This window comes from Hemiscyllium ocellatum, chromosome 4 (genome assembly GCF_020745735.1).
Source record: "Hemiscyllium ocellatum isolate sHemOce1 chromosome 4, sHemOce1.pat.X.cur, whole genome shotgun sequence".
Lineage (NCBI taxonomy): Eukaryota > Metazoa > Chordata > Chondrichthyes > Orectolobiformes > Hemiscylliidae > Hemiscyllium > Hemiscyllium ocellatum.
Window position 1 is genome coordinate 12,384,081 of NC_083404.1, and position 27,375 is coordinate 12,411,455.

The 27,375-nt window shown below is 38.0% G+C and overlaps 1 protein-coding gene across 2 annotated transcripts in view; it reads right to left on the reverse strand.

Moving 5' to 3' along the window:
- Nucleotides 1–14,697: 14,697 nt before the first annotated feature.
- ube2wb (ubiquitin conjugating enzyme E2 Wb) overlaps nucleotides 14,698–27,375 on the reverse strand; it is a 60,222-nt gene continuing 47,544 nt past the window's right edge. For both annotated transcript variants that reach the window (XR_009643252.1, XM_060822786.1), the window contains exons 5-6: nucleotides 22,391–22,466; nucleotides 14,698–19,060 (exon numbers count right to left, since the gene is read on the reverse strand). Coding sequence is in view for 1 of the 2 variants with exons in the window: in XM_060822786.1 (XP_060678769.1) it covers nucleotides 19,047–19,060; nucleotides 22,391–22,466 (90 nt within the window). In the remaining variant the exon portion in view is untranslated. The remainder of the gene's footprint in view (nucleotides 19,061–22,390; nucleotides 22,467–27,375) is intronic.

A 27,375-nucleotide genomic window follows, 5' to 3' on the forward strand; every position in this document is an offset into this window, starting at 1 on the left:
GGTTATTCACAGTTTTAGCATAGAGTCATCCAGCACAGAAACAGACCCTTTGGTTCAAACAGTCCATGCCGAACATAATTCCAAACTAAACTAGTGCCACCTGCCTGCTCCTGGCTCACATCCTTCCAAATCTTTCCTATTCATGTATCCAGAATTGAGTGTGTGTTGCTGGGAAAGCACAGCAGGTCAGGCAGCATCTGAGGAGCAGGAGAATCAACATTTCGGGCATAAGCCTTTCATCTGGAATCCTGATGAAGGGTTTATGCCCGAAACGTTGATTCTCCTGCTCCTTGGATGCTGCCTGACTGCTGTGCTTTTCCAGCACCACACTCCCAACTCTGATCTCCAGCATCTGCAGTCCTCATTTTCTCCTTTTCATGTATCTATCTAAGTGTCTTTTCAATGTTGTATTTGTACCCACATCCACCAATTCCTCAGGAAATTCATTACATACTTGAATCACCCTCTGTATAAAAAATTGCCACATATAATTTTTTAAATGTCTCTCCTTTCACCTAAAAAATCTGCCCCCAGTCTTGAAATTCCCCATCTTTGGAAAAAGACAACTACCATCAACTCTATCCATTCCTCTCATTATTTTATAAACTTCTATCAGGTCACCTCTCAACTTCCTACACTCCACTGAAAAAAGTCTCAGCCTATCCAGCCTTTCTTTATAACTCAAACCTTTCATACCCTGCAATATCCTGGTAAATCGCTTCTGAACCCTTTCCAGCTTGATAATATCCTTCTTACAACTGAGAGACCTCACATAATCAAGCACCCACGAAGCATCTCAGACGTATCAACTGCAAGATACGGAGCACAGCATGTGAATGTAACAAAGAGCACGGCTGAAATGCTGTACCCAGGAGAAGACACTACTCTATACGTAATATCTATAGGTCAAAGATCAACCTCATTGAGCTGAATGGACAATAGTGCCTGCTGGAGATCACAGCGGGTCAGAAAGCATCCATGGAGAGAGAGCAAGCTAACGTTGAAAGTAGATGTCCCTTCATAGAAGTAATTTGTTCCTGTAAAGATTGACTGTTCGTGTTATTGTCGGCCTGTGGAGCTGATGGAGCAGATTTACCCACGCAGTGAAGTTGACTGTGACTTTGAGCTTAAGTGTGAAAGATTTTAAAAATATTGACAGAATGGTTAATATTAAAACCACTTGCACCTGTATAACATTTTTAGTGGAGAGAAGGTCCTAAGGTGTTTCCCAAAGGTAAGTTTTTTTTTAATGATCAAACTATGGCAGAAACAAAGAAACTTTACCACAAGGAGGGATCCATGTAGTGGCTAAGAAAACTGTCAAAACAAAAACTAGCTGGAACCTATCTCCCTCCAGATTTCTCAGAATTGTGTCGGCAGTCAATTAAGACATTTAAGACAGCAATAAAGATCAATTTTATGTGTTTGACATCTGCTGCCAAATGGTACAGGGCTCACAAGCCACATCTGCAGTGCAATAACATAAATCATGAGCAGTAACCTGTGAGCAGTGTGGGCACAAATCACCATCATTGCAGCAGTGTGAAAGGGAAAACCTACAATCAATGGGCCAGCCACAGTGTATGATGTTGCTGACAGGATCAGCTCCTTGAAGCAAGAGTATAAGGGGTTTGTAGAAAAAACTGAGAGGAGAGTAGCACAGTGGTAATATTGCTATACTAGTAATCTAGAAGCCCACACTAAAAGGTTCTGGAGACATAGACCTCAATCTTACCGTGGTAGCTGGTGAAATGTGAATTCAGTTCATAAATCTGGAATATAAATCTAGTCTCAATTGTAAGGACTACATCTTTTAAATGTTTTTGTTTTTAAAAAACAATGGACTAAAATGAGGAAGAGCTCATTTAAAAACACTGTTTGAAAGATCAGCTGCAGTTTTTGAAGCAAGTAACATGACACCCATTGCCAGTCATATAAACAACTGCTTGGATGAGCAGTAATCAAAGTTTCATTTCCAGACATTTCAGAGAATAGAGGGCTGTACTGACCGCAGCTTTTGCTGGCAACAAGAAGTTGCCTTATTTAATGGAAGTAACAAGAGAGCTGAAAGACTTCAATCTCATTATAGCCTATGTTCTCATACGTGGCCACGTGTTCTATATTGTCCACAGTAAGGTGGGTCACAAAGATGCAGGTTAATACCCTGACATCTACTAAACACCTCTGGTTATTATTGACCAGGCTGTCTTTCGAATGAAGTTGGCCTCTGGCTCTGTTCCAGTTTAAAGGGGCAAGTTGTGCATCTCAGTATCCAGGACACTAATCTTCACAGAAGCATTAGCTACAACATACAGAACACTGCAAGTGGATGCAGCAAAGAGTGTGGCTGAAGTGCTGTGTCCAGAAGAAGACACTACACTATACATAATATTTATACGCCATATTTATTGAGCTGTACGTAGTGTCTGCAAAGACACACTTTATCCATGACATGAAGGTGACCATAACTGAACTTAAACGTGTCCAGAACACCTTAAGGTTCAGTTTCAGACATCGGTGGGATTTCACAATCCACAGCCCAAAGTTTAGTCAATCCCAGAGGGCTATAGGCATTTCCCTGGTGGCAGGATTTCCTCAGGTCCAAGGCATAATTTACTGTGCATTTATCATAATCAAAATTCCATTGGATCAATTAGGTGCATTTGTTAATTGTAAGGACTTCCACACGTTTAACCAGCAGTTTATATGTGACTCTCCGAAAGAATCCTCCAGGTATATGTAAAGTTTCTGGACAGCTGCTGCCATAATGCCTTTCACTATTCGTGATCTCAAATGCTTCTGCTCTTTGTACATTCACATAACTTCAATAATGGCTTCTCAATGACAAGAGTTCCCACTGGATGACGACATCAGTGTGCTACCATAAAGGCACAGGAGAGGTTCGATATATAATTTTGTCTGGCAGAGTCACAATTACAGCCAGACTGGAGTTTGATCAGACCTTCATCACTCGGTGGGAGGTGGATGTGGAGGAGGGAACAGACAGTAAAGGCTGCCAAGGGACTGACACGTAGAGGTTGTGTGCTGAGCATTCCACAACTTGCCACTTTAAAGAGAATGCAGCTTGTGCCAGAGTATGCTGGGATCAGGCCAACCTCATTGGAAAGGCAGCCTGGCAGAAAATAACCAGTGGTGTCCATGAGACACTGTGGTAATAACCTGCATAATGGAGAAATCTGTGAAGCCTCATCTAGGTAGGTTTCAATCAACTAGGTGAAAGGGAGGACTGCAGATGCTGTAGATTAGAGTCGAGAATGTGGTGCTGGTAAAGCACAGCAGGTGAGGAGCAGGAGAGTCTGTTTTGTGCAAAAGCCCTTCATCAGGAATGAGGCTTCAACAAAAAACATCACAATCACAAATGACTTGATACAATCACTCGACCTTTTCGTACATCACCACCACAAATGTTTAAGGATTTTGGGATTTGCTTTACCTTTAATTGCAAGACCAAAATTAATTGCAATTATAGACTGAGTTGAGAGAACTAATCGAAATGTTTATTAGACTTGATCAGTTATAAGACCAATCTAGGTAAAATAATGTTTTACAGACTTATGTTTGAAATTAAACTCAAAACAAAAATTATGCTCAATAAAAGCAGTGGTTTTCAGTCAATCCACTGCAGAATACGACCTCTGGCTGAGTGGCCATATATCTCCATATTCTCTTCTGTTGACTGAAACTGTCCTTCCAAAAATCAGCTTTATCATTTTGCACTATAATAGAGTCACAGTTTATTACCCTTGTCAGTCACTAGCTCCATGTCTGTTCAGGCACATTGATATACTGACCTAGAGGCATAACACAACATTCTCATCTTCTAAAGGTGAGAGCTTGACCCAAACATAAACATATATACAGAGGTGCGTGCTGTCAATTCAATAATCACATCAATCAGGTAAAACAGAGATGACCAGTCAAAAATTTCAACTTTCAAAGGGAGGTTTAACAATTCATCCTGATTTGTTGATTGTATTCCCATCTGGAGAGTATTGTTCTCTGTGGTAATTGTTTGACAACCTTGCTACTGACTTGTGGTGCTGTGATTGACTGTACCTTTCTTTGAGTTGGTCTTTAAGAACTTTCCAAATCTTTTCTGGATCTTTCTGATCATCCATGGCAAAACTGAGAGTTAATTTTGCAAAGGCCAGCCTTACCAATGGCAAGCAACTGGTTAGAGCTCTTTGCTTGGGTTCACCTCTTTGTAGGCGGCACGGTGGCACAGTGGTTAGCACTGCTGCCTCACAGCACCAGAGACCTGGGTTCAATTCCCGCCTCAGGAACTGTGTGTGGAGTTTACACGTTCTCCCCGTGTCTGCGTGGGTTTCCTCCGTGTGCTCTGGTTTCCTCCCACAGTCCAAAGATGTGCAGGTCAGGTGAATTGGCCATGCTAAATTGCCCCTAGTGTTAGGTAAGGGGTAAATGTAAGGGAATGGGTGGGTTGTGCTTCGGCGGGTCAGTGTGGACTTGTTGGGCCAAAAGGCCTGTTTCCACACTGTAAGTAATCTAATCTAATCTAACCTGCTTTGTAACATAGAACTGTATTTGGCAAAGGTGTCACTGGATAATGAGGTTTCTGATATCCATAGTTCTGCCTTCAAAGCTCTGACATTTAAGACAGTGTAAATTAGAAAAAAAAACTCGTGTTGGTGAAAATGAAAAATGTTACTTCTTTGAGTGTAGGTGGAGGGACGTGACTTTGAGGTTATACGGGACACTGATGAGGTCTCTTCTGCAGTACTGTATTCAATTCTGATCATCCTGTTCATAGGAAGGATGTTTTAAACTGGAGAAGGTTCAAAAATTTTTACCAGGATGTTGCTGGTAATAGAGGGTTTGAGTTATAAAAATAGGCTGGGACCTTTTTCACTGGTGCCTAGGAGGTTGAGAACTGATCTTGCGGAGGTTTATAAAATCATGAGAAGCATAGATAAGGTGAATAGCAAGGGTCTTTTCCCTAGGGTACGGGAATTCAAAACTTGATGACATATTTTTAAAGTGAGAGGGGAAAGTTTTAAAAAGGACTTGGGGGCAACCTTTTTTGTTACACACACACACACACACACACACACACAGTGGTTCATATGTGGAATGAACTGCCAGAGGAAATGGTGGATATAGGTAAAGTTACAATATTTAAAAGACATTTGGATAAGTACATGAATAGGAAAGGTCTTGAGGGTATAGGCCAAATGCAGGGTAAGTAAGACAAATTTAGCTTGGGAACATCGTTTTCATGGACTGAAGGGTCTGTTGCCTTACTGTGTGACTCCATGACTCTATTAAAAACCAGTCTCTGCATCTATTCAAAGAAATTGTCACATATCTAACACTGTCAAGAACAAAGCAAAATAGACTCCCAGCTCTCTGTAATACCTTAGACTATGTCTCAGCTCAAAAGTGGACTGCAGCTATTTTAAATTTGTTTTTGGAGGCAATCATATAAATTTATCTTAAAGTACGTTACATTTTGATTTATCTAATCCAAAGCAAATTTATTTTGATTACCTAGCAATTAATACTCTTTTAGATTTGTACAGCTATCTCTACTCAAAGAAACTGCAAAAGAATTCATAGAGTCATTGAGCACAGAAGAGACACTTTGGCCCACTGAATCTGCACTGAGCTATCTTCAATAATCCCACTTCTCAGCACTTGGCCCAACACCTTTAACGTTATGACATTTCAAGTGTCCATCCACATAATTTTAAAGGATTGATTGTTTACTGCCCTCCTTGGCAGTACATTCCAGTGCATTTCCTTTATCCAAACACAGTTTTGTCTAAAGTTTGCCTTCAAATAGTTTTCCAAATATCTTCAACCAAGATTCTGGAGACATCTGTAGACAGCCATTGTTGCTACAACAGGGTGCCTCCAACAGGGTGATTTCACCTGATGTGGCAAAGCTTGTGTTAGCTTCCATAATGTAAGAAACTGGTGTGAATATTGTGGTATTGAACAGTCCAGCAGGCATTTATTAAAACTAACAGTATATACAAACATTACATTGCTTCCCAACATAGTGCCTGGGCTAGTATTAAGCTAATTGGCTAAAACAGAGGAACAAGTATGATTAGATTAGATTCCCTACAGTGTGAAAACAGGCAGTTCAGCTCAACCAGTCCACACTGACCCTCCGAAGAGTAACCCACCCAGTCCCATTTCCCTCTGACTATGCTGTACATCTCTATGACTCCATTATGGGCAATTTAATGTGGCCAATTCACCTGACCTGCACATCTTTGGACTGTGGGAGGAAACTGGAGCACCCAGAGGAAACCCACGCAGACATGGGGAGAATGTGCAAAGTCCACACAGACAGTCGACGGAGGCTGGAATTGAACGTGGGACCCTGGTGCTGTGAGGCAGCAGTGCTAATCACTGAGCCACTGTGCCACCCTAAATATGCTTCAAGTAATTCAAGTTTAGTATGAGATCTTGATACTCTCTAGTCACATACTACAATGCAGTAATGATATCACAAGCATGTCTCGTGAAGGTATATTGACAATCAGACATAAGCACTTACTCACTCTAAACTTTGGTACTTTTGTTAATTAACTTAGCACTTTTAAATTAGCTTTAAACCAACCATTTATCTCAGTTAAAACAAAGTTGTGACTGTATTTATTTTAAAATTTAAAAACTCTAATTAAAAGGAGGGTACATATAGAATCCCTACAGTGTGGAAGCAGGCCATTCAGCCCAGAGTCCACACTGAACTTTTGAAGAACATCCCATCTACAACCCTGCCAATCCACCTAACCTGCACGTTTGGACTGTGGAAGGAAACTGGAGCAAACCTATGCAGACATGGGGACAATGTGAAAACTCCACAAAAATTGTCACCTGAATTACCATGCTGCCCTGATGATGAGCTGATATAAATTCATAGTTCATGAACTGTTGAAGAAATGGCAAGTAGTTATGACAATCCCCTTCTTGCAAAGGTCCCTGCTGGGAAAAACACTGAATAGGTTAGATTCTTCACCCTGCTTTAAGTGGGAACAGTCTAAAAGAACTAGACAAAGTGGATGTAGAAATGTTGGTTTGACTGAATTGAGGGTGGATGCTGATCTTGAACCAGGGGCAGAGTCTTAAGATGAAGAACAACCACTGAGGACTGAGATGAGATGGCATTCCTTCACTTTGAAATTCTCTTCCCAGGGGATTAAGAAAGGCTAGTCATTGAATATGTTCAAGACAGAGATCAGTAGATCTCTAGCTACTATTTACATCAAGTGATAGAAGGGTTAGCGCAGGAAAACTGGATTAAAGTGGATGATCAGCCATGATTTGGAATGATACAGCAGGTTAAAGGGACTTATTGATCTCCTCCTGTTCCTATATCGCTAATTCCACATAGGAACAAAGCTGACATTTTCTCTGGAAATAGATGTGTTTATAATCTGTGGTTGATTGCAACAAGATCAGGCAGGTGAACCTCATAGAATGAGTTCCTTGATTGGGACTGTTAACCTGTCCAAACAGGGAGCTCCTGCTCATAGATAGAAAGAGGTGTGTCAGATATTCTGACACTCAAGAGAGCTGGACCAGTGTCAGTGACTTTGCAAATGTAAATAAAGGGTGTTTTGGAAACGGGATATTGGCCTCTGTGGAGTTATTTCAGAAATTACTGAAGGAGACTTCTGACTTGCTGTAAATGATGCATATTGCTGCCAAGGTAAGATTATGGAGGAAGTGCCAGTGAAATGGATTGCTTTGTTCTTGATAATATTGATCGCTTTCAGTGTTGCATGAGCTATATACATCATTGAATAAGATTCCATAAATCATGTCAGAACAACTGGAAAATTTGTATGTAATGCTTTTACCAGATATTTGCATCACTCTTCATTTTTATCAACTATAATCCACATTGATAACACCTACCTGATATCCAGTGTGTCCATTGCATTGCAATTCTGCAACATGTGTGTGCTCTTATTCTACAGCCAGGAAACAGACATTGAGGATTGTTAGAAGTTCAGTCTTTGCTTGGGATGGAGACACAGCACTTGAGGAGAGAAATCAATGTGGGGTGGGACATGAGAAGAAAATTGAATATCATTGCTGCCTAAGCAAAAGAATTTTTAATCACTTTTGTGGCATTAACTTTTACATTTTTTTGGTGTAAGTGCTTCAAAGGATATCTGTGCTGGATGAAGGTATCGAAGTGAGAGATTGATGATTGCAAAATGAAACTAGCCACAAACATTTCCTGCATCAGGTAAAATTAGAACCAAGTGAGGACAGTCCCCCTAGGTTGGACAGAGGAGTGGACATTGCAGAAGTACAAAATAGATAATCACGAGTTTGAGAAAGGTAAGGAAGTGCCATGACTTCAGGCACAAGAGATAATTTGAGACTGTGGATAGGTCTCCTGGTCTGGGAGAGACAGAAGCCTGATTAGAGAAGTGAAAGAGGGAGTTGCGAGATAAATTAGCATGGATTTTTAGGGCAACCACATCTTCAAGATCACTGAAAAGGAAAGAAGATTGGAAATGGAGTGATAGTTTGGATATAATGCAGGAGAATGGACTGTTTTTCTCATTTTGAGAAGGTGCTAATGGATAGTTTTTTGAAAGGAAATCAAAAATATCTTAGGAAATGATGTTAGTCAGTATGGGTGTCACGATAGGAATTTGAATGGTCAATAGCTCGTGAATGAAGTCAAGAGCAGGTAGAGTGTCTCATGGGTGAGTTGAGCTAAGAGAGCAACTGGAGATGCCAATCCAGGACTAGATGGGAGACAAAGGAGGGAAGAGAATACCAGAGACAGTTGAATATGTGGTATTACTATTAGAAGTTATGTAAGGGCTGGTTATGAACATGAGTAGGGCAGTTGATTAGATGGAGGGAAAGATTTAGTGAAAACAGGAAGGCAATAAATTCAGAAGGGGCAAAAGAGTGGAAATGGAGATTAAAATCATCAAGAATGCTCAGTGAAGAGGCTGATGGTGAACCTCTCAGTGAGAAACTTGGGATGACTTAGTCGACAATGAAGATTTTAAAGGAGAAGCAGGAGACAAAAAGTTGTGTTCAATGGAGGTGCATGATGTTAGGGAGAATGTCAATGGAAGCAGAACATTCTCTGAAGAAATGTAAAATATTTGTGATTTTTAATCTTAGATTTTGATTCCTTCTGATTTGCTTTAACACTGCCATTCGACATTAATGCTGTGGTACATCTTGAATATTTTGTTGTATGCAAAGAAGTAGTGTATTCTTACTACAGAGAAAAATTGTAAAGGGAGGACCTACCATCTGTGATTAATTAGCGAAATTATGGAAAGCATTAGACTTGAGGAAAAAGCACAGTAAATGCACAAAACTGAATGACATATCAGATTATTGGTCAGTACATAAAGAATGACAGAAAGTGACAAAGACTAATCTCGAGGAAGAAGTTAAGGCTGAGAGAAGCAATGTTAACACTGAAAGCAAAAGTTTCTACATTTGAAAATGAAAATAGCAAAGTGTGTGTGTGTTGGTCCAAGGGAGAGAGAGAAGGAAGAGAGAAAAATAGGGTATTAATACATAATGAAATGATAGTTAAAATTAATAAATAGCTTGTTTTTGTCTTCACTATGGTTGGTATAAAATATATTCCATTAATAGCTGTAAGTGAGGAAGCAGAAGGAAGAGAAGAACATAGCAAAATTCCAATCACAACCATAATGGAATTATGCAAACAAATGGAGCTGTGGGCTCAGGTTCCTGTGTCCAAATAAGTTTCATCCTTCAAAAAATTATTAATAAAGTAGATGTATTGGGTAGGGGTCGTGAAAAAAATTAATAAAGTAGGTGTATTGATATTAATTTTCCAACGTTCCATAAATTCAACAAAGTGCCATCAGCCTGGGAAGGAGAAATGCAATACCTTGTTTAAGAAGAAAGGGATGTAGCAAACAGCAAACCGCAGGTCAGTTAGCTTAATCTCTAAGTTGAGAAAATATTAGAACTGATCATTAAAAAGATTACAGCTATGCACATAGAAAAATTCAAGATTTGGAGATGCTGGTGTTGGACTGGGATGTACACAGTTAAAAATCACACAACACCAGGTTATAGTCCAACAGGTTTAATTGGAAGCACACTAGCTTTCGGAGCGACTATAACCTGGTGTTGTGTGATTTTTAACAGAAAAATTCAAGGTGGTCATAAAAAGCCAACATGGTTGCATGGAAGGAAATCATTCTAAGTGATTTCTGAGAGATCTTTGAAGGAGTAACAATGTGAATTAAGGCTAGCCTGTAGAATGTACTCTCTGAATTTCCAGAAGGCATTTGATAAATCAGAAAGATTATTGTGGAAAATAAAAGTCAGTGTGACAGGGAACATATTAACATGGATAGGATATTATTTTCTGCCAGCCAGCCAACCAGAGTATGCCTCAACGGTCCTTGATTGACAGAATGTGATGGAGTCCTACAGGAGACTTTGCTGTGGCCTCGAACTTTTACAATTTACATTAATGACTTGAGTGAAGTTATGGTAACTAAATTCACAAATTACACTAAGATAACTAGGAAAGTACGTTGTTATAAAGAATACTTGAAGAAGCTGCAGATGATTTAAATAGGTTGAGTGAGCGAGCAAAATCTGGTAAAATGAATATAACATGGGAAAATACGAAGTTGGTGATCTGGGGGGTGGGGGGGGGGAATAAAAGAATATTTCTTAAATGCAGAACTGCAGAATTCCGAATGCAGGGAACATAAGTGTTCTCACGCATGATTGACAGGTAGAGAACAATTTCTTTTCATTCAATCACAGGGTGTGGGCATTGCTAGCTAAGCTAGTATATATTGCCCATGCCTAATTCCCCAGAGGGCACTTAAAAGTCAACCACATTGCTGTGGGTCTGGAGTTACATGTATGCTAGACCAGGTAAGGATTGCAGTTTCCTTCCCTAAAATATATTAGTGAACCAGGTGGGTTTTTGTGACAACCAATGATTGTTTCATGGCCATCACGAGACCCTGAATTCCAGATTTTTATTGATTTCAAATTCCACCATCTGAATTATGGAATTTAGATCCAGTTCCCTAGAACATTACCCAAGTTTCTGAATTAACAGTCTGCCGATAATACCACTAAGCCACCTTTCCTCATAATCAAGGCTAAGTAGCAAGTCATAGAAATATGGATAGTAAGAGCATCCTTAGTTATATTAAAGGGAAAAGGAGGCAAAATGAACATAGAACCCTTAGAGTGATACTGGGGATACAATAACAGGGATGCAGTTAGTAGCAGAGTTGAATAAATATTTTGCATTAGTTGTTATGGTACAGGCCATTGTGAGAAGCAGAACAATAAATGCTGGAGAATTATTTGTGAAACTAATGGGGCTAAAGGTTGATAAGATCCTTGGACGTTTTTGGCTGCGTCTTGGAATTTTAAAACAAATAGCAACAGAGTTGGTCGATGCACTGGTATTAATCTTCCAAGAGTTCTTAGGTACAGGCAAGTCCCAGAAGATTGAAAAATCACCAATGTAATATCTTTGTTCAAAAACTGAGAATGACAAAACCAGGTAACTAAACTAGTTAGCTTAACAGCTGCCATTGGGAAAATGCATAACAAAGGACATGATAGCAGAACATTTAGAAATACATAATAAAATCAGGCAGAGTCAGCAAGGCTTTATGTAGGGGAAACCATGCATGACAAATTTATTAGTTTGTTGAGGTGGTAACAAGCAGGATAGATAAAGAGAAATCAGTTGATATAATATACCTGAATTTCCAAACTATATTTGCCAAGGTACTGTACATAAGGCTACTTAAAAGTGCATGGTGTTGGGGTACTATGGATAGAGGCTTGGCAAACTTACATAAGACAGAATTGGAGTAAAGGTGACATTTTCAGGATGGCAACCTGAAACTAGTGAAGGGCCAGAGAGCAGTGCTGGTGTTGCAATTAAAATAGTGATAAGGGCAAATTTCTTCTTTCAGAAATCAATCAATCTGTGGAATTCTTTCCTGTAGAAGGCTGCAGAGTCTAAGTCATAAAGTATATTCAAGGCTGAAGTAGATTTTTTTTATTTTTGGGAAGGGGCGGGGGGGGGGGGAAGAAGTGGAGTTAAGGATTATCTGATCAGCAGTGATTTTATTGAATAGTTGAACAGATATATTAAGCCGAATAGCTTACTTCCGCTCCTATATTTTATGGCTAGCAAGTAAAAGCGTTATATGCTTTGGTTATGCAGGACATTTGGGAGACCACATCTTGAACAATATGTGCCATTTTGGCTTCCTTATTGAGGAAGGATGTGAAATTCAGAGACAGGTCAGATGTGTTTTACCAGATTGACACTTGGAGTAAAGAGGCTGCCTTTATAAAACAGATTGAACAAGCTGGGCTTGTTTAGAGTTTAGATGAGTGAGGGGTGACTGGATTGAAGTGATAAGGTGGGTGTGGAAAAGATGTTCCTCTTGGATATCAGTGCAGAAATAAGTGCCACTTAAAATTTGTGGCCAATCTTCTCTGATATACTTTACTCTATTGCCTCAGAAAGCAAGAGGTGGGAGGTCATTGAATATTATTGAGACAGAGATGGATAGACACTTGTTAATCTAAGGTGAAAGTGAGGACTGCAGATGCTGGAAATCAGAGTCTAGATTAGAGTGGTGCTAGAAAAGCACAGTATGGTCAGGCAGCATCCGAGGAGCAAGAAAATCAACGTTTCGGGCAAAAGCCCTTCATCAGGAATGGAACTAATCCAGGGGTAGATGGGAATGTGAAACCAACAGATCAGTTATGATTTACTGAATGGTAGAACAGGCTTGGGTGTGTGGGGGAATGGTTAACATTTGCTTCTATTTTATGGACCCAAGTTAGTTCAATAGAAAATAGAGCAGTAATTGTCAAAAGCTTTGAGCACATTATTCCAAACTTAATCCAAGATTATAACAGAGCCTTAATTTCCTTTAAAGAAGTCCCCCCTTTATAGTTTTCAATTTTCCCCAGACATTCTTTCCCTATTAATCCTCAATACTATTATGGTACAGAAAATGAGATGAAAAAAGTAATTAATACAAAGTCCCATGTTAAAAATATCTAGAACATGGTTCATTTGTGCATGTGAATTTTAATTCCTAAAACTAAAAATTAATTGTTGAAAATGGGATAAATAAAAATGGAGCACCTTGAAGTGTATGACATTTAAGTTCGGGGTTATGTTTTGTTAAGGGGATGACAGCTGGGAATGGCCAAAATACTAAAATAATTCAGAAATAATCTGAATGGAAGGGATGAATCTATGAAATAGCAGGTGGGCTGGATACCTCATTCTGCAAAGCTTGAAGCAATGGGAGTTAGAGCTAAACTAGCTCGTTCCACGAACCTCCAAACATCAGATCAAGATCAGCTCAGAGCAGAATAAATCATCATTGTGATAGGTACACCTTAAGAAAATTTTCTGGTCCAGATTTGCACATTTGCCAATAAGCGATATATCTGCGGTTTGGAGCTGGTGTGTTAAAGTAGAATGGACTTCAGACAATACAAGTGTTGCTGTTAGCAAACACGTAACAGGCAATTATGCCTCAGAAATGCCTCAGACAGGTGGGTCTATAGTGCAAAACAAAGGACTGTCTACCAGTGGACTAAACTGAAGCTCTGGGTGCTATTGAACTTCAGAGCAGCTGAAACTGAAACAAGCAGTATTTGATAAGTTTGAGAAAAATTGGAGCTTACAGAAATTCGGTGGTAGCTCAGTGAAGCTACATAATTGATAAAAGCCTAAATTGTGCTAGTAATTGGATACTTTGGAGCAGTTTCAGGAGTCTTAGGGCACTTGGTCTCAATAGAAGAGACTGAGATACCAAAATTACCACTTTACAACAGCAGTAGTGAGAGGTTACTTAATTTTGGAAGGGTGTTGGGGAAAGAGATGGAAGATTTGGAAAAAGGGGAAATGTAAGCTTACAATGCAAAAGGTAATAGCAGTATTACAGGTCAGCTCTTTGGATAAAAAATACCCAGAATGGGACAGGCCAGAGTAAACAATCACTGAAAAACAGTGGTAAATAGGGTCAAAAAGGGGAAAAATGTTATAAAGGCAAAATTAATGGCTCTTTAGTTGAACATGAGTACTTACTTTGACCCACTTCCAAATACAGATCCTCAGAAAATTAAGCTAGAAAATTTGCTTTTGAATTAAGTCACAGTTGCATCAATCAAAAAAACGCCTCAGTTAATTAATTCAATACAATCTACTTCAATAAGGTGATCAGAAATCACAATTAATGCATCATACTATTATATATATTCTTACATAAATAAACAGGCAAGATGCCAGGTTATAGTTGATCTAGCATTATTTTCAAAGTGCATTCTGACTGGACATATTTGTACACATGAAGAACTCAGTATCTAAACAACTGTGCTAGCTCTACCAAAGACAACAGCTTTGTGCTATTGTTAAAAAGGTATAAAATGTATTAAGTAAGATCTGCAATAAACTTGCAATAACTGATGCAAAATAGTTTTAACCAGTGCAAAACAAAAATGAGAAGTTCCTCAAAAGTTGCCATACCTCTTACGAGAATAAATTCTTTTGGGTGATTATAATATTCACTACACTTATTTTTCTAACAGTGAGTGTTGTCATTTAAGTCTTAATAAAACACATAAGACAAAGGCTACCATTAGGATTTTAATGTTAACTTTTATTATTTCAAAACAACTATGTTGCATGTCATTGTCCTTGCATTAGAAATAAACCAATTTTTTTTAAGGGAACAGAACTTAGACAGGATTATGAAAGCTGTCCCAATCGATTGGTGGTGAATGTGACCAGTTATAAAATACACAAGTGATTATTCATTGAACAACATGTTCACAGAAGAATTCTCATGACTGTGCATCACTTTTCTTTCTTCCACTGAGTAAAAACTGCAAGTAACATTTACAGAAATGACAGCATAAAAAGGTGAATGAATGAAAATTAAACTGAAATCAGAAGATCAAGGAATATGCAATATGCAGGAACCAGAGAATGTAGTAACAAAATTGAGGCTTCCCCACCCAGATTCACTCCTGTCCTGTGATTTTCAATTTGACAGTTCCTGATTTGAGGCCATTTCAAACAAGCCTCATCCAAACCCACACTTTTATTTACAGCAGGAGCAGCTGATCTGAGAGGACATGCAAGAACTCTCATTATTCCCTCCATCCTCAACCCAACCCTCAAGCACTACAATCTCATTGTTAAATCTCCCCTGCAATCTTAAGTGACATGGACTTGCTAAGAAGTGTGGGGGTAGAACCTGGTAACTTCCTATCCGTATGGTGAAGTTTTGCACTGGGCACTGCATTTACCAACAGTTACATCAAATATTTAAGTGAATTTTTTTTAAAAATGCACTTTCATCCTACTACTGATTACAGTGATTTTGTAGATCAGAACATCCTTTGGGAACAGAGTACGAGGTATGTTTGGGCAGTTATTTTGCACATGAAAAGTTTTAAAAGTATTCGAACTCTCACATGTAACATTCAACAAACAACATTTTTAGAAATTTGTAGAAATCACTTCATGGAAAATGTTTCAGTCGTGTAGGTTGTAGTTCCTGGTCTACATGGAAGGATTTCCCTGGATCAAAATTTCATGTCCAAGGGACTTCCAACATTCTTTTCTTCTGAAGCTAATAACACATCCAAAAACAGTACACAGTCATAAACAATGTTCTACTTTAGTAAAATCAATTCTGAATGTCCCTGGTGGGCTACTCACGTTTAAAACATAGCTTAGTCAAATATGATCTAGCAGTGTCACACATATCTCTTTATCAAGAGTAACTGAACAACAAGCAGGAATAGGAATCCTCTCTCTAACCAAAAGACATTCACTTCACAGCCATTTCAGTTTAGTGCGCATGTTGCTGGAACTTTGAGTTTTAATGATTTTTAAGGTTTAGCACAATGGAGTCACCTGATCTGCTTAGCTGCTGAGGATTTAGATAATGGAAGGAACAAAAAACCCAATGCTGGGTGAATAAAATCTCAAGGCCAGAGATAACAAGAATGCACCTATAGATCCTTAAATCAGGAAGGCCATTTTAAAAAAAATGCCTATATTGGCAACAATCTACATTTTTTCACATCCAAACAAAACCAAGCAACATTAACACAAATTTCAACATAATATTGCAGCTATAAAAGCTAAAATAAGTAGAATTTCCACAGCCAGATTGAAGGATTAAGCCTCTGTTCTAGGTAAATTACTATTCAGATTTTCACAAGCTTTTCAGCATCGGGGAACTTAGTCTGGCACTGTTCAGAACATACTAAATTTATAGAGCTCAAACATTCATCGAATTTTAAAATGTTAATTAAATTCTCAGTAGATACCCTTCTTGGCAAAAAGCAGTTCATTACATTCTTCACTACTAGGCCAGGAAGAACTGGATGGGATGAAAAAAGGATTTCTGAAAATCTACCAGATTTCTAAAAAATGGCACGAACATTCTACATATGGCCTGCTCAGAGCATACTAAGAAATCCCCATTTAATGACACATTTACTAAAATGTTGTCAAAACTATGTTTAGAAGTGAAAACAATGCTTAGAAAATCCTTTGTAGTATACTATGCTGTATTCAGAAATAAATGTTATTATTTAAGTGCTCTATTGTATAAAACTAAGATTTATTTTTTCTTTAGCCAATTCATTGCCATGTATTTTTCCTCCACAGTGTAACACTCAAAATATGGTACAATTAACAGTATACAAATTTTGACCCAGAGTGCCAAATTAACACCACAAACCATGAGATTATTTCCACCTCCAATGATATTAACAAATGGTAAATGCAGCATTTTGTTAAAACGTTTGCAAATGCAAGATCTGTACAAATATAGACTACATTCAGGCTACATCAAGTCAATTAGCTGGCATTTTGTTTTTTAAAAAAGATAAGCTGAGTCTAGTTAAAATTTAACACTGGTCCTGCAGAGATGTCAAATTATACACTTAAATGTCTGGATAATGCTTTAATATTGCATTTTAGGTATTTAGAATTTGTTGAGATAAATTTCTCCCAAAATATTGCAGGCTGCACAGCCCATGTCCAAACATAATTGGGGAAATAATGTTTTGACTTAATAAACACAAATTGTGGTTTCACACAAATGCCATCTGAAAAAGTGGACATTTGTTGAGATGTTAAAACTCCCTTAATCTGTGATGAACAAGCAATCCTAATTTAAGAAAATGTTCAGCCAGTAGATGGATTTGCAAGCAATTTAACCTGAAGTGTTAGTCATGAGCCTTACCCCTAATATAACTTGACCATAATATGGCAAACAACAGGTAATATAGGCACTTCAGACTGAAGTACAGGACAGTATTTACAGACGTTGCCCAAAATCAATGAATTCAGAAGCGTGGCTGGCTATGCTCTGATTAATCAGCTAAATTTTGTTCATGGAAGTTGTTGGTGAATAGTTTATAGGGAAGTCAAAGCTACCGATCAATAAAACTAAAATAAAATGGAAAGCTAAATATATTTGGTTTTCTTTAACACCTTTACACAAAAAACACAATTTTGCATATTTGAGAAAGGGATCGTATAACTAATGATTTAACCCTGTAGTGGAGCTGTTGCATTACTGAAAATAATTATTATCTGACCATGTTGGTCTTATTTATCAGGTTACCATGAATAATAATATGGTTTCCAACTTCTCTGAATTTTATATTAGAAATTTTGCAAAAATGGTGGTGCCGATATCAACAAATGTCAATTTGTGAATGCTACAAAGGCGACTCAGTACACAAAAGGTTATATTTCTTACACAGATTAGCAGTCCTTTGGGGAAAAAGAATCACCACTCTGATCTACCTCAGGTATCATCTTTGGAGGTTTCAACAGGTGCACCCTGAAATCATTTTCCATCCAGCTTTCAGCCCTAATTTTGCCATTAAGAATATATGCAATAGTGGTATAGAGTATTCAAGCCTCATATTTTTACAGTTACTTTCAAATTCCAACCTACAGAATTTAATTTCATTCATAAATAATGGTATAACAAAGATTACTTCTATCTTTTTCATAATGAGAAGCTATTAAACTGCAACACAGCAACATATATGTTAAACATCTTTAAGTAATATGTCAAAACATTAATTATATCCTTCAAGATGGATTGTAACTTTTAGAGCATGAAGAATTAAAGACAAGGTGTCAGATACATGTGAAATAATTTACAGGAGACAGTATTATGACAAAACAACTTTTCATTCAAAATACATTTCATATCAGAAGCTTCAAGTATGACAACAAAAAAGTGTGACATTGGAGAAACAAAATGAATGTGAAACAATACATCATGGTTGCGTTCCAGTTTACAACTGTCTTTTTGGGAAAATGGGAGAATGAGGCCCACACTGAAGGCTAGTCAATGACCCTGACAAATACCCATGAAGAAAATATTTTTCAAAAGGTAATTTGGCACAAGTAAAATAAATTAAATATAATTGAGACAATTGGTATTCAAAAATTTTAAGTTTTGGAATGCTTCATTGAATGAATTAAATTTGTTGTCACAGCAAAATATGCCACGTGACAGCAATGCATTAAACTTAGTACAATAATACAGTTGCAAACGTCAATTAAAATGGATCCCTTTGCTCTTATTGCACAGATTTCCTTTTGTTTTAAATCTCCAAGCATGCGCCAATAACCATTTATTGCACAACACAGGAGGGTTTCAAACCTTCTCACAAGGTATATCCTCACAGTAAACTAAACAACAGAGATGATTTATTGTTGAAATTACAAGATTTCTTCCTAAGTGCTGCATTAATACTGCTTAATAAATGAAATAGGGTCAGTTGCAGGAACTTAACCAGCTATCAGTATGTGCCCTGATATACACTAGTAGAAATGCAGTAAAGGAAGTAGTTTTCAGTGCCTGCAGGCAAGTCTGTGTTAAAGTTCAAAAATTGACTGATCAAAGTGCTTTTGGACTCAGCAGTACTTTTTCCTCTACCAGATTCCAAGAATCTGAACATCAACATGTATCATCTGTAAAATAAAGAGAGGTCTGAATAAGAACACTGGTAGGATTATGGCATATACATCATGCTCAATTATTAAATCTGTACCAATTATAATAAATTACAGTGATCCATTGTTCAGACAGTAAATTTTTCAATTCATCATAGTATTCACATTTGTCTTTTCATGCATTCTTCTGAAGAAATTTGCTTTAGAATTGAAAGATGACAGAAAAAAAACTTAAGTACTGGAAAGCTGGACATTTGGTATGGTCTGGCAGCATCCAAAAAGAGTATTAAAAATAAAATCACCTCACAGGAATTGGTGTTTCAATTAAGTTTGATAAGCAATCACATCAACAAATACTCAGTATGTTATACTATGGAATCTACCGAATAGTTTTAAAGAAGTGTAAAAGCTTTCATCTTACATCATTAATATAAGCTAAGGATGGATCATAAAATTAACAATAGGTTATCACTGCTTCACTTTAGATGTTCTGCATTGCATAAGACCATTCAAACTCCACCTCCACTCCCAACACCACCCAACAGCACATTTCCATGCAATCACAGAAGGTGCAACACTAGCCCATTTATCTTCTCCTTCCTCACCAAGGCTGTACGCCACCTTTCAGGTGAAGCAGTGGCTTTGTTGTGCTTCATTCAATTTAGATTACTGTGTTTGCTGGTCACAATGCGATCTCCTCCATAACATAGAGATGAAACAGTCTGGGTGACTGCTTTGCATGTACCTATGTTCTGTCTGTAAAAATGATCCCATGTTTCCAGTTGCCTGCCACTCCAATACAGTAATGTTCCCATGACAACCTGTCTCAGGCTTGCTACACCACCTGTGCAAAATCTATGCAAGCTGGAGGAACAACATCCCGTTTTCTGCCAAGTTACCTTACAGCCTTCAGGATTCAATTTTGAATTTAACAATTTCAGAGCATGAACACCGCCCTTTCCTTGAATATTAGCTAACTGCTCAACCCTAAGTCCCGTCAACTACTCATAATCTCCATTATCACCTACCTAGCTTCTCTTTTTCCCTGGCTTACAATCAACCATCTCTGTCGGAGTACATTTCTTTCTCCCCTTCTCTCTTTAGGCTCCCTGTACCTACCCACACACTCCTTTGCTCCCTCACTCCTGCCACGAGCACAAATACCATTTTTGACCCAATTCTGAAGAAGGAGCATAGGACTTGAAGTGTTAACACTGTTTTCTCTTCAAGATGCTGGCAAATCTGCTGTGTTTCTCAAACAATTTCTGCTTTGGGCAGCTTGGTGGCTCAGTGGTTAGCACTGCTGCCTCACAGCACCAGGGTCCCAGGTTTGATTTCAGCCCTGGGCGACTGTCTGTGTGGAGTTTGCACATTCTCCCAGTGTCTGCGTGGGTTTCCTCCCACAATCCAAAGATGCGCAGGTCAGGTGAATTGGCCATGCTAAATTGCTCATAGTGTTAAGTGCATTAGTCAGAGGGAAATGGGACTGGGCGAGTTACTCTTTGGAGGGTTGGTATGGACTTGTTGGGCCAAGGGGCCTGTTTCCACACTGTAGGGAATCTAATCCAATTTAATCGCCTTATTGGTTACCATTCCGGGTGTGGGGGGGGGGGGGGGGGGGGGGGAAGAAGAGAGAAGGAGGAGGAGAATGAATTCCAATCCGGCCATGGCAAACGATGGAATTTGAATTCAAAACAAATCTGGGAATTAAGAGTCTAATGCTGACCATGAAACAATTGCTGACTGTTCTAAAAATTCATCTGCTTCACTAATGTCCATTAGAGCAACTGCCAACCTTTAGCTTTCTTTTATTTCAGTTGTTGCTTTATTTTAAAAGTTCTAGCTTCGTAATCATTATGGCAACTGAGAATGGTGACTTTTTACCCTTTTCACTGTACTCACTATACTTGAGTACACGTGACAATAAAATCTAATTCGAATTCTACATTCTATTTGAATGTGATTCCAGATTCACCAATGTGGATGACTCTTAACTGCCCTCTGGGTAATTAGGGATGAGCAATAAAATGCTGGTCTTGCCAACGATATCCACATCGCACGAATGAATAAAAAAGACTGAGCTAAAGTAAGAAAAGGTAATAAGATGCATTCTAAAAGAGCCATGTAATGTCCTTTTATAGAACATTTAAAATTCTTCATATTTTCCTTTGAGGTTTCTTTAAGATTACCAAAGGAAAAAACAAGGTGCAATGCTTACAAGAATAATCAGAGGCATTAGAACCTTTTATGGGAAGAGATTGACAGTGTGTTTCAAAGGGAAATATTGCCATTGGAAAACATTAATAGATTCCAATGGCAATGCTTGGCTTTAGTTTTACTATTTTGCACTTTACTGTGGATGACATAAACCCACCAAATTACTTAGCAACTTATAATAAATACTAAATAAATATAATGCAATATGAAGAAAACATCATATAGGGCATACAAAAATGGTTCCACTTTTCTTTCTTTTACTGATCAAGAATTTGATTTGTTCTTAATTTATGTCAGTGCCTCCATAACCAACAAGCAGCACTTATTACTTCCAGACAACCAATTCTTCTCATCTATGAAAATAGTTTCTCTGAACATCTCTCAAGCTGGTTGAGTTTTGAAATTGCAGTATGAATTGATAAAACAGAACTACTGTTTTCCATGTGTCCATTAATTTTTTAATGCATAACCTTATTACAAATCAAACTCCTTCTCCCATACATCCAATAGAAAAATGAGCAGCATTTATACTGAGTTAAAGATGCAACCTTATTTGTCACTTGATCCAAAGTTACTCAATACAGTCAACTGCTTTAATTTCACAAAATCCAGTTAAAAGCACCTTAACCATCTATCCCAACCATGTTTCATGTATTTCTCAAACTTGATAGCTACTTAATAAGCTACACCTGAATGAGAATTTAGTAGCAATATATTCAATTTTTTTCTCCCCTCTCCTGATAATGTAGCAATCGTACTGTATAGATCAGAAAGCAGAAAACTCACCATTAACAAAGGACAGTCACTGGGACAATTACTGGTCGACTCTAAAAAGCATTGCAGCAAAACCTAATGCACTCAGCACATTTGCAACATGTGCTTAACAAGAGCCTTTATGTCAGTGTGCCTGCTCCATATATTCCCATTCCTGTTCAAATTTCATAATTTCAGTGACTAAATCAAAAACACAGAATTTCATGTAAGCATTGTTAAATTTGTATTTATTATAGCTGAAGATTGAGGGAAAAACAAATGCTTCATCAATTAAAAACACAATTTTAAATTAAGTCCAACCTTTGTCTTCTTATTCAGACAAACATACTGGACAATGTCTAAAGTCACTGTACCTACCATGATACCACCATTTTGTTTTCTTTGGATTTTTATTACACGTCCTTACATAAAATGAATTATCAGGAGGCCGCCTCTGTAATAAAGCAGACAAATTGATAATATTAACACTAATATCTGAAACTGCATTCCACCAGCCACAACCAACTACTGCAAGGATGTAAACCCCTACTTGTTATAATAGCAATTTTCTACAATTGTTTTGCATAAGAAAGCGATAGGTGAATATTATTCAATCAGAGCTCCACACTGCTTTTAGCTAGGCAATCAGTTTGGCTGTGCGATATGGGTGGGGTGCAACTATTTTGCAAAAGCATATCAAATGAAGTTTGCTGCTGTTCACATAGAACAAGTGAAATAATAACAATTACCAAAGGAAGGATAATTGTTTTTGGAAAAAGAGAGCTAATTTTGTTAATAGGGGAGTTTTCATTGGTTAATTATTTGATTTTTGAGAAGACATTCAACAAACCAGGTTCTTAAAAAGAAAGACATATGCAATAGGACACATCCTACTGAAACTGGTGAGATATTATTCAGGAGGTTGGAAACAATAGTGATAATAGATGGGATATAATTAATACTATCCACCAGGGGTGGTGTACAGGGGCCTCAGCTTTTCACTATAGCTACAAATTTCTTAGATTAAAGAATATCAATCTGTCAAAGTTTGTTGAAAACACAAAGCTTGGTGGTGCAGCAAATATACAAAAGGGGAGTACAAAATTACAATGAGACATTGATGAATTAAATTAACAGACAAAACTGGCACATGGACTGGTGAGATTGATCTGTCCCCAAAAGTTGAAAATAACTTTAATGAATCAGCAACCTATTTAGCATGATATTCCCTCCACAAGAAGTTCAAGTTGCTGGTTCAAACAGCCTGTGGAAAATCGTTCACTGCCTTTTTTATTTGATTTAAAATTCCAAATTTCAGCAAAACCTTTCAAGTCTGAAAAATTAAAGGATAACTGGCCTGATGAAAAATTGATTTGTTACAAGCCTGTTTTGTACTTCATTGATCAAATCCCCATGCAGTGGGAAAGTGGAAGGACCAAGTATTCTGCTTTAAATTCAAGATGATCAGAATACTTTCTAAATATTTAGAAGCTGGGAACCATAGAAGACAGAGATTCAGCAGCCAAATTCAGAAATCATTAGACTAGGATAATGGAATAATAAGTTTTGTCTCCAGAGGAACAGTGACGGAAATAATGCTCCAGCTAAATAAAGTAAGTAAGGGTTAGCCTATTTAGAAGGCTATTCACAGCTGGATAAAGCAATTCAAAAAGGATATAATGAACTTGGAGGAATATTCAGCAGAGAAAGTACTGGGCCAAAAAGGCTAAACTGTGTTGAGAGTTTGCACAGTCTGAATATAAAGGATTGATGGTTGTTCAAACTCAAGTGTTTATGATGACTAGAGGAGTTGACAGGAATGTTGGAGACAAACTCCTTTCTCTGCACGGTCAATTCCAGAACCTTTAGAGACAGGCCTTTCAGAAGTGATGTCAGGAAGCACTTCTTCACCAATATAGTAGAAATCTGGAATTCTCTCTCCAATAGACTGTTGAGGTTGAAAAGTTTGAAACTAAAATGGATGGACTTTGTCAGAGAAGTGAAATGAAGATGAGTCAAGAGAGCCAAGATACAGATCAGCGATGATCAAACTGAAATGCAGAACAGGCTTTAATGGGTGATTAGTCTTTCCTTCTGTGTTCACCACTGTTTAGAGTGTAAACATAGACCAGATTTCCACAAAGTCATCAACTCTGGAGACCATTTGGAAACAGTGGTGGGGGGGTATCAGTGTTCCATATGCATATGCATAGCTACAGCCCCAAATTTTCAATCAATATAATTTTAGTCAGGAGGGAAAAAATGATGAGATGCGAATTACTTTACTTACATACAAGTAGGAAACACAAGTCTGTTTGGCCATGTAAACCTAGTTCTGAATTTAAATAGACCTGATTTTCAGTATTCCAAGAGTCATAACCTGCATATGGGAGGCACATATTGAGGTCATACAAGCATATTAAAAAGGACAGATGATGTTGGTTAAGCTACATTATCTGAAGTATATAAATCACCCAGAATGATAGAGAGAAAAAGACAAAAAAAAGAGGGAGGGTGCCAGTATTGCACCAGAGAGAAAGAGAGAGCAACAGCCAGTAAGTGTATGTCAGACAGCCAGTGAGAGTGAGCAAGTGAGAGCGAGCGCCAGACAGAGGGCCAGTGAGACAGTGCCAGAGCCAGAGAGTGAGTGACAAAAAGCCATGGAGCACAAATGAGTGCCAGAGAGCCAGTGAGTGTGTCAGTGAGAGTGAGCACCACAAAGAGAGCACCAGGGAGCATGTGAAAATAAGTCAACGAGAGCAAGCAGCAGACAGCGAGAGTGATAGAGAGAGACAAAGGGCAACAGAGAGAGAGAGAGAGAGATAGAGAGATAGAGAGATAGAGAGAGAGAGAGAGAGAGAGAGATAGGACCCATCAGCCTCTTACAAAATTGAGCTGTAGTCTAAGAGAACTGAGGTGCGTGTACAATCAATTCCATCTTGGTTCCCACCAATCTCAGTATTGATTCCAGAATCAGCAACCTGACTTGATCATGTCCCTAATTCCTTGCAACAAACACTAACTCAAGTGGCCTTTAAAACTGAGGAGGGTCTGATAAGTCGGGAAATAATGATTTTGGTTGCAAAAGTAAAACATGTTTGTTTGTTGACTTATTGTTTGACCTATTGAGAGTCTGCAAGGTACAATCTCTGTTTGAGGCGGAAATGCAAATATGGTAGCCAATCTGGCAATATTTAGTCACACAAAGAAACCAGTCATGAAGAAAGGAAACTGTACTGTTAAAACTGTTTTTCACACCTTCAAGAATCCAAACTGTTGTTCTTGAGAATACCTTAACTACATGAATTACACTAGTTCATGATGGCAGCATACGATCATTGTAAGATTGGCTATAACAAATACTGGCTTTGCCATAAAAGTCTACATCCCATGAAATAAAAAAAAAACTTCTTTGCGACATTTTCATATTGATTTTTCTTCCATTCCTGACCCTAACCGCAGAAATTCTAATTAGGTTTCAGCACAAAATCAAGACTAACGCTTGTATATCGTACTGAGGGCATACCTCTTGCACAGCCAGTACAGGTACCACAATGCTGGAAGTGCTACCTTTCGGAAGAGACATTTACCAAAACCTGTCCTTTTGAGATACACGTAAAAAATCCCACAACACTGGACAATAGTTATTTCTCAACCAACATCACAGAACACATCCTCTGGGTCATTGCACACTTCCTTGTGTGAATGTGTGCGCAAATTGGCTGTCATTTTTCCTATGTTCCAAAATACTTAATTGGCTAAACAGGAAGTTAGGAAGTCATAAAAGGCTATATAATTTTAAGTCTGTCTTTCCTCAATTCAAATTCACACGGGGCTGGAAACAAAAGTTTCTTTTACTCTCGTTTTTTTCCCAGTTTATCATAGTTCTATTGACACATTTCTCAGTAATTCACATCCAACTTTGCTCTTTTGAATCCTTATTTGCAGAGCACATAAACAATTTGAAATCCAAACAACTTGGTGATATAGCAGCTCCTTAAGGGTTAAACAAATAGATTCAGTTAATATAAAAAATATTTGAGATGCTGGAGATCTGAAATAAAATCAATGTTTTGGAGAAACTCAGCATGTCTGGCCACATCTGGGGAGACAGAAGCAGAACTGAGATTTTGAGCCAAATATGACTAATCTTCATAATTGAAGGGGGCAGGAAAATTATGGTATTTATGCTGTTGACAAAGGGGGAAAGGTATAAGAAGAACAGATGGCAACTGTGCCTGAAGCAAAATACAAAAATTGCTAATGGCAGCAGAGGAATGTTAGAAATACAGAATAGGTGTTAATGATAGGTATGAAAAATAGAAAATTGTTCAACTTCATTGTGAACAATGTTCCTTCTCAGCTGCACAGCTGTTCTAAAGGTCATTGCAGGCCCACTTCACTTAGTTTTTAGAAATTTGCTGCCCTTACTCTCTATGGTATACTCGTCTCTCCAACAATATGGTTAACTGTCCATCATCTCATGAAGGAGGAATGAGTACCACTTAGTACCCTTTCTCATTTGATAAATGTGTTACTGAAAGTGCTATCAAGTGCCACTTATTCAGCAGTAACCAGCTGACTTATCCAGCCCATGCCACTTAGACAAGAACTCATTATAGCCTTCAATTCAAACATAGATAGAGCTGAATTCCAGAAATTGGGGAAGATCAACTGCCTTCATATCAAGGCAGTATTTGACAGCATTTCACCATGAAAGCCTAACAAATTTGAAATCAATGCCATTCAGGTAAAACTCTCTACTGATTAAAGTCATAAAATAAAATTAGTAGTTGCTGGAGGTCAATCATTTCAGTCCCAAGACATCACCGCAGGAATTTCACTTTTTAAACTCATTCATGGAATGTGCACTTATAGTTCCAGGATTTGACCTCTAGAAAATACTGTCCTTACTAAATTGTAAAGTCTGGGTCATGTGGGTGCACCCATTGCACCTTTAGGAAGGAGCGTTTCAGGTTTTCGTTTTAAAATCCAGGACAGAAGTCTCCAGAGTTTGACTTCATGACAACACACACGAGATCTTGTTTCATCACTAACCTTCTCTTATTTTGCAAGTGGGGATCTACACTGATGATTGCACTGTATTCAGTACTATTTAACACTGCTCTGATATAGAAGTATGGATGCAGTAAGATCTGGACAACAATCAGACTTGGGCTGATAAGTGGCAAGTAATGTTCATGCAGATAAGTGCCAGGCAATAATGCAAAGACCACTTTTATTTTTGGACAGTGGGCTTAAATTGGCAAAGATATTACCTTAAAGAGAAAAAATGGTGCAGTTTTGATAAAACAAATTACTGGAACGTAAATTGCATCTGCAAAGAGGCCTCATTGAACCAG